Source organism: Rhinolophus ferrumequinum, chromosome 9 (assembly GCF_004115265.2).
Source record: "Rhinolophus ferrumequinum isolate MPI-CBG mRhiFer1 chromosome 9, mRhiFer1_v1.p, whole genome shotgun sequence".
Lineage (NCBI taxonomy): Eukaryota > Metazoa > Chordata > Mammalia > Chiroptera > Rhinolophidae > Rhinolophus > Rhinolophus ferrumequinum.
Window position 1 is genome coordinate 55,363,974 of NC_046292.1, and position 7,229 is coordinate 55,371,202.

Below are 7,229 nucleotides of genomic sequence, written 5' to 3' on the forward strand. Positions count from 1 at the left end.
TTGAGCAGGTCAAGGAATTATGAGAAAAGATGCTATGATATGAATATACTATGTTTTATATGTCTTCTGGCTATAAATAACAAAAGTCCTGATCATAACATTTTCATTGACTCCATCACCTTGTTCTGAGTTAGAGCTCAAAAAATGTATAGTGACCTTGCATTTTTTTTTAAATCTTCTACTTATTATTCAAAAGAATTAGTATTCCCTTTCCTCTGTGAAGTTAGATTTATAGAAAGAATTAAAAATTATGTTGGCTTGTGTATTATCAAGAGTTAGGAAATAGGATAATTTTCTTGCTTATTTTCTTTCCTTACATATTTCTGTTAAATCAAAAGCTTCACAGTTTAATTCTGTAGGGATATGAAGACACAGAAATGACCCAGCACTTATACCCATCAATGCAAACAAGCCAGGGCTCTGGATGAAAGATAATTTCTTTTGTTACTAGAGGAGTCCCCCAAGTGGCAGAAATTGTGTAATGGGATCTTTTAAAGACTTAAATACAGACACATTTTAAAAACATGTTTAAATACTTTAGGAAAAAAACATTACCCTAAAATAGAAATCATTAAAAATGTAATACCTTAAAAGCAGATACATTCTCTCCAACAGCTTCTACTACCCCAGCCACGTCACAACCAGGAGTATAGGGTAAGAGTGGTTTCCTACTGTAAGTACCAGAGCGAATGTACGTGTCCACTGGGTTTACACCACACGCATGGACTTTGATTAGAACCTGCAATGACAATGTACTAGTTCACACAGAGCATTTAGGGATTCGTTCAGTATTTTGCTAGGGCTGCAATGATGGATGCTATAAAAATGGAGGGGAAAACCTTGCCTTCCATGAGCTCACTTTCCAATTTTGCAAACCAACATATAAATAAAAATATAAGACAGAATGGCTTATGTGCTGTACTAAAAACATTTTGAGAAAACAGCAGTGGAAATACTTGGGATGTGTGTCAGAAACCTACCTCTATTTGCTCGTCCCATCGATTTCCTCCTCCTGGGCACATAGGAAGAACATTATTTGCTAGCTCATTTACAGTTCTGAGTAGCCAAATGACTGAGTTCTAGCCAATGGAATGTGACCAAAGTGATGAGGGCCACTTTCAGGCTTGACCCATAAAGACCTTTCTGGGCAACCCACCCTGTGCTTCTACCCTTTCATGTGGCTTCAGAAGACAGCTGTTGCAAGTGGCAGAGCCACATGATGGAAGAAGCCTAGATCCTAAATCACACACTGTTGGAGGAGTGCTACGCCCCAACATTTTAGAACTGTGGTGCTTAGTGATGGATAAATAACTTTCTATTGCTGAACCATTGAGATTGTGAGGTTACATCTATTAAGAATAATTAATTACTCTTAATTAATACACAATAATTACTTTTGCCGTAAGAATAAGGGAAGGACTTTCAAAGAAAGTGGTATCTGCACTAGGCCTTAAAGGATGAGTGGAAATTCTTTCAGAATGGGAGAAAAAGGGTATTTCAGGTTAAAGGAATGTTACTCTATATGCCAAGACTGAAGGAATGAAAATGCCTCTTGGGGAAACCGGGTAACACTTGATGTGACAGCAGTCTCCTGAGAAGGGGTGATACAAAATACATCTATGAAGGTAGGCTATGGCCCAACTGGAAAACTCTCCCAAGGCTTGCTAAGCAAACAGGACTTGGAAGCCATGGAAGGTGCAGTAATAAAATAACATAATTTTAATTGAAAAAGTATATTGCTCAAGTCCCTGGAAATGATTAAGCTCTACATTTAAATTCTCTTAAATCATATGTGAAAAAGCAGGTATCCAGAAGAAAATAGTTTTCCTACCATACACAAAATAAAAATCAGGATAGCTTGCAATACAATAACTATTCAAAACTCCTTATGACCGCCCCCATCAGAAAAATCCAATGATTGCACTGCACAGATGATTCTCAACTTCAAAAATTTCTTATAACAAGATATGGTTCCTTTTCATACATCTACTTCACTAATTATTAAAATTACGTTATCTTTGTCATAGCTCATAGATATAAACAGTGTACTCTGTCCTAATTCAATTATCTTTACAATCATTGTGAGTCTGCTTCTTTTGCACATTCACTTGATGTGCTGGAGACTCACATTCTGTAATTATTGCCTGTTTAAAAGTAATTATTTCCACCTGATGGTCTTTTGGAATTGGTACTGCAACATCCGACTGGAATTTCAGCACTTCTGGTCCACCAAATTCAAAAACTCTAATAGCTCTCATCAACTTCTGTCTAGTCGCCATGGTGATCTAGACATGAAGAAAAAAAATTAATGTATTGTCCTATTGTATCTAGGCTATCACTATGTTTTTTTCCCCTGGAGGGCCAGATCAAACAATTTTTCAAACAACAATTTAAATCCCAAGCTTACCACTGATCTCATTTCATGTTTAAAAACCTTTCATCTTACAAATCCTCCAGCTACAAAGCAAAATACTTCATATTACCTCCTGTAGAGATTCAGTGCCTACAACAAGGGAATCAAACATGCAAACAAAAACATCTGGATAGACATAGCATAATATAATATCTTAGGTGTCCTTTTGTGTAAAGCTTGGACTGCAACATCTTATAAATTTTAGGAGCTAAAGTAAGCTTTATTAACATTAAATAAACCTTCCTTTGTTAGATTACGAAATATTTCAAATATATAAAGACTATAATAAACACATTTACCTGCCATCCAGCTTTAAGAATCCTAACATTTTAAAAACCCAAAACATTGTAAATATAACTGAAGCTCCTATACTCATTCCCAAGCCCAGTTCTGTCCTCCCCTCTCACGAGGTGACTGTTACCGTAAACTCGGTGCTTGGCATTCCCAAGCATGATGTTACATGACTAGTGTACATATTAGCAAACAATATATATACTGGTATGCTGTTGTCTTGCATGTTTTCAAACTTTATTTAGATTGGATCATACTGTACATAATTGTGCAACTTGCTTTTTCCTTTCGGCACTGAGGTTTTGAGATTTATCAATGTTAAAACACTTCATGAAATTCATTCCCTTTAGCAGAGGAGGAAAAACATTACAAACTAAAAACACTGCTTTGTATGCAATCTTTTGTAAATTACAAGGGTAATTTACAGCTAATCTTTCTGTCCTACGACTGTTAATATAAAAATGAAAACTCAGAGTTAAAATGAACTCTAACAAAATGTAAAGAACACTTGTATATAAAATTAGATAACTTTGGAAATCTTCTAAACCTATAGAGATGTAATGAAAGGGCTTTGACTGTAGCTCCATAATTTTGTTTCTGCATTATCCCAATTTCTTGAAATTAACCACAACAAATATTGTTAGACTCTGCCACCACCTAGAACATCTTTGTAACTTCTAAAATAATCATATTCATCAATCACGAGTAGCTGAAACATCAGAGAGTTGCAGAAACTAAGACTTGAGATGAAAGAATTCAGACTTTTACTGTATTGACACTCACCCCAGGGCTACTCAGAGCCCACGATAACCACAGAATGTCATTCCATGTATGGGGGTGGGGGCAGGGATCAAAAGCATTTTGATGGCGTTATTAATGGAAAGTTCTTGATATAATTAGTAAAAGTTATATCATTTTAAAACCCTTTACTTAAAAATGATTTAATGTAGTACCTCGGCACAGGGGAAACCGTAAAATTTCCATTGCTAAGAGGTTCTTTAGCAAGGCTCTATCCTAAGAGCAGCCCTCAAATACAAGGGGTCAGAAGCAGGCAAAAGGCATAAACCTAACAGCGCTGAAGGGCAGTGAAGCAAGTCCCTGAGGGTGAGAAGACTTGCGCAGAGTGGACGGGGAAAGGCAGCTTAACTAGCTCACCTCACACCTACTCACCAGTCTCATGATTGCATTTCTACTTGGGTCTTCACTCAAGCTGGGTATTTCTTAGACAACAAAGTGAAAATATAAAAAAATAAAACAGAAAAAGGAAAGGTTGCCTAGATCAGAGTTTGCCATCCTGGAAATAAGAACACGGCTCCCGCCCCCCACCCCAGCCCCCCCAGCATTCTGTCTTCAGCATGGTGTTATGGAAAGAGTGTGGGCTTTAGAAGATGACCGCTCTCAGTATGCATCCCAGCTCTGTCATTTACTAGCCACTGCCTTGGGCAAGGCAATCGACTTTTTTGAGTCTCTTCATCTGAAAACTGGGCTTCCACTCAGGGTTACTGTGCTAGAGACAGGGCATCACCAAGTGCAGAAACTGGCCAATGTCTACTCCTACGTATGGTAGACACCATTATTCATTTCCCATCTATTTTCTCCTTTCCAATTTCTTATTCATTAAAATATTCTCAAGTCTATAATTCTATAATCGTTATTATAGAATTTATAATAATAATATTTACAGGACTCTGGTGGTAAAAACAAGTCATTAGCCTCAAAAATTTCAGTCTAAAGAATCATTTGAACGAAACATTAATACCAGACATGGTTGTTATTCATTCAACATATATTTTTTGAACATTAATTGTAAGTGAGGCACTGTGCTAAACTCAGAGAACTCAAGGGGCAGAGAGAAAATGCCCCAGCCACTCCCCAGCTCCTGCCCACTCCGCGCTCATTCCCTCACACATGTACACACAAACCATGTAAGATTTGTAGCTCTTTTTCCACTTTCAGTATCTACCCACTTCCTACCTATTCATTTCTTTCAAGCACTGGCATCTATCTTTTCACCAACAGACATCACTATTACCCTCAAAAAACTGTAGCAATAATAAAAGCAAAATTACCCTGAAATAGGATCTGTCAAAAATATCTAGCACATACATTTTTCCCCTGCTTTTTGACATTTGCTAAGTTGGGAGAAATGAACAAAGGAGGCGACTCATCCTTAATAGAGGATTTAGAAGACACCCTTCCTGGTCCAGCACCTGTCCTATGGAGCGTGTAAGAAGACAAGCATGACCTTGACAGCTCTGTCTTCTACTTGGCTTCTGGCGATCTTAGTTCCCACTGAGCCTTTGCCTCTGATCAGGCTCTAGTCTGCACTCCTTGCCTTTGAACCCCCACAACTACCCAAAGGATCATGTTCTGCTTCATAATACGGGTGCTATGTCAAAAGATCTAATAAAAAGAATTAAATAGCGCAACACACAAATAGTAATTGTAATTTTTAAGCCCTGCAATGCCTGACTTCTTCTAAAAAGCACATCTTTCATGTCCACTGATATAATTATTTTCACAGTACCTAGAGAAGCATGTTATTAAAACCACCCTTTCATTGTATGCAGAAATTGAAATAAAATCACTATTTTATAGATGAGAAAACATTCAAAGAGGTTAAGAGACTCACCAAGGTGACACAGAAGCACAGCTAGAACCCAAGTCCTAGACCCTAAATGTGGGGGTATTTTATTCCCTTACAGTACAATCTTTTTCATCTTACCCTTTGAAATGTTGGCATAGAGGACCCTTAATCTCTTCGAAATATACTTTATAATGACAGTGAGAGAGACTCAGCTAGAAATCTGAAATTCAACCAATCTGCAGGTAGGACTATATATTTTATAATTAAGGCATCTGCTTATGGTTTGAAATTTCTAAAATGCCCATGTTATGGCATCCAGTAGAGATACTCAGGATATGTACTCCAACTAGGTTTTTCTAGTTCTCAAATAAAAACTTTTAAAAATTTAACCAAGAGTACATTAGTTTAACTTTTGGTTTTACTTTTGAACTACTGAACGGTTGTCAACCATACTTTGCAAATCCATGAAATACAGAATTTAAAATTTTTCCTCAGTGATTTTTTCCATGCTACACTTGAATCCATTAGGTTTAAATGAAAATTAAAGGGACAGGGAAAACGTCAGAATTATATTTTAATATGGAGTGAACAGAGCAATTCACAAAGTCGGAGTAAAGGCACATTATGAGAGAAAAGCAGAAGTAAAATTAAGAATTTCAGGCAAGAAATAAAAAAGATAAAAACTTGGAAAGAGAAATAAATCATAAAATGTGCTACTGCTCAAGAATGATTCATGTTACATATTATTTATTTTTAACCTGTAAGAAATTTTAAAAATTAAAAGTGGCCAAAGGTGTCTCTTCCTGGCTGTGACCTCATCAGATTACGTAGCTGGTCTGGATCTCAGTGGCCATTTCTGATAAGGGGGGGTGGAGGAAAAGTTGTTGAACAGATAATTCTAAACCCCTCCAGGTTCTCTGACGCAAACTGGATGGAACCGGGCAGGCTGCTTTCCAGTGTTGGGGAGCAGACCTCTGTGGGATGTGCTGCTGCTGCTGACCAGATATTCACACTGCCATTTCCACTAACTGCGGGAAAACAGTCCAAAGTTTGGCCTTTAAATGGTTCAATCATTAACACATCTTCCCTGGTCAGTGACACAACTCTCCTGGAGGAACTGTGTAAACGATGTATTATTAACAGAGTGTTTTGTGATTTTTTTTTTTTTTGCTTTGAAGATTATTCTAGGTGGGGGCCAACAAGGGGAAAAGGTGTAAAACAAAAACAACACACACACACACACACACACTCACACACACACTCACACAAACAAAAACCTACACATTTCTCTCCATAAGACCGCAACTCTGATGGCAAAATTGGAGGAAGGATTGGTGGAAAGAGCTCTGGGACCCCTGCAGTTGCAGGAACCGGAGAAAATTGCCCCTGAAGCTGTGCTGTGGGTGCAAGCACGCAGCAAACAGCCGCGGCCGCAGGAATCCCAAGCCCAGGCCTGGCCGCAGGGAAAATCCAGCGGGTGGCGGGCAAGGGGTGCGGGGGTAGCGCCAACCGGCACCGCGCGGTGTGGAGCCCAAACGCAGATCCAGGGCTAGAAACCTGGGCTGGGAGCTCAGGACAGGCAGGTAAAACTCCCCAGGGGGATTTACAGACGAGGAACTTGCAGCCCCTAAAAGGAAGCCTTCGGCCAGGAGTTCGTTGTTCACTGGTTCTCCGGGAGGCCAGGAGTTTCTTATTAACCAGTTCTCTGGGAGGACTGTGCGCAGGCAGGAGCGCAGCCAAAAATCAAGCTCGATTCCATCTGGACGAGCGCCGGGAAGGTGCAAGGTCTGAACAACTGAGGGGTCTTTTTAAAACCACTTACCGGTTCTACAGTGGGGAATCAAAATCTGCGAGGGCACGCACTGTTTCCACAGAAAAGGGGGCGGGTATGACCGTCTTCAACATTTGCTGGCTCCGCCTCTCCCCGCCCCCTGGAGA

The 7,229-nt window shown here is 39.2% G+C and overlaps 1 protein-coding gene across 3 annotated transcripts in view; it reads right to left on the minus strand.

Annotated features, from left to right (window-relative positions):
- Positions 1–7,217, minus strand: part of CRYZ (crystallin zeta) — a 43,250-nt gene extending 36,033 nt beyond the window's left edge. For 2 of the 3 annotated variants that reach the window (XM_033115250.1, XM_033115247.1), the window contains exons 1-2: positions 2,169–2,285; positions 587–739 (exon numbers count right to left, since the gene is read on the minus strand). In XM_033115250.1, coding sequence (XP_032971141.1) covers positions 587–739; positions 2,169–2,279 — 264 coding nt within the window. In that variant the 5' untranslated portion in view covers positions 2,280–2,285. Of the gene's footprint in view, positions 1–586; positions 740–2,168; positions 2,286–7,113 lie in introns of those variants that run through there. The other variant, XM_033115248.1, reaches the window with a different exon arrangement.
- Positions 7,218–7,229: the final 12 nt, after the last annotated feature.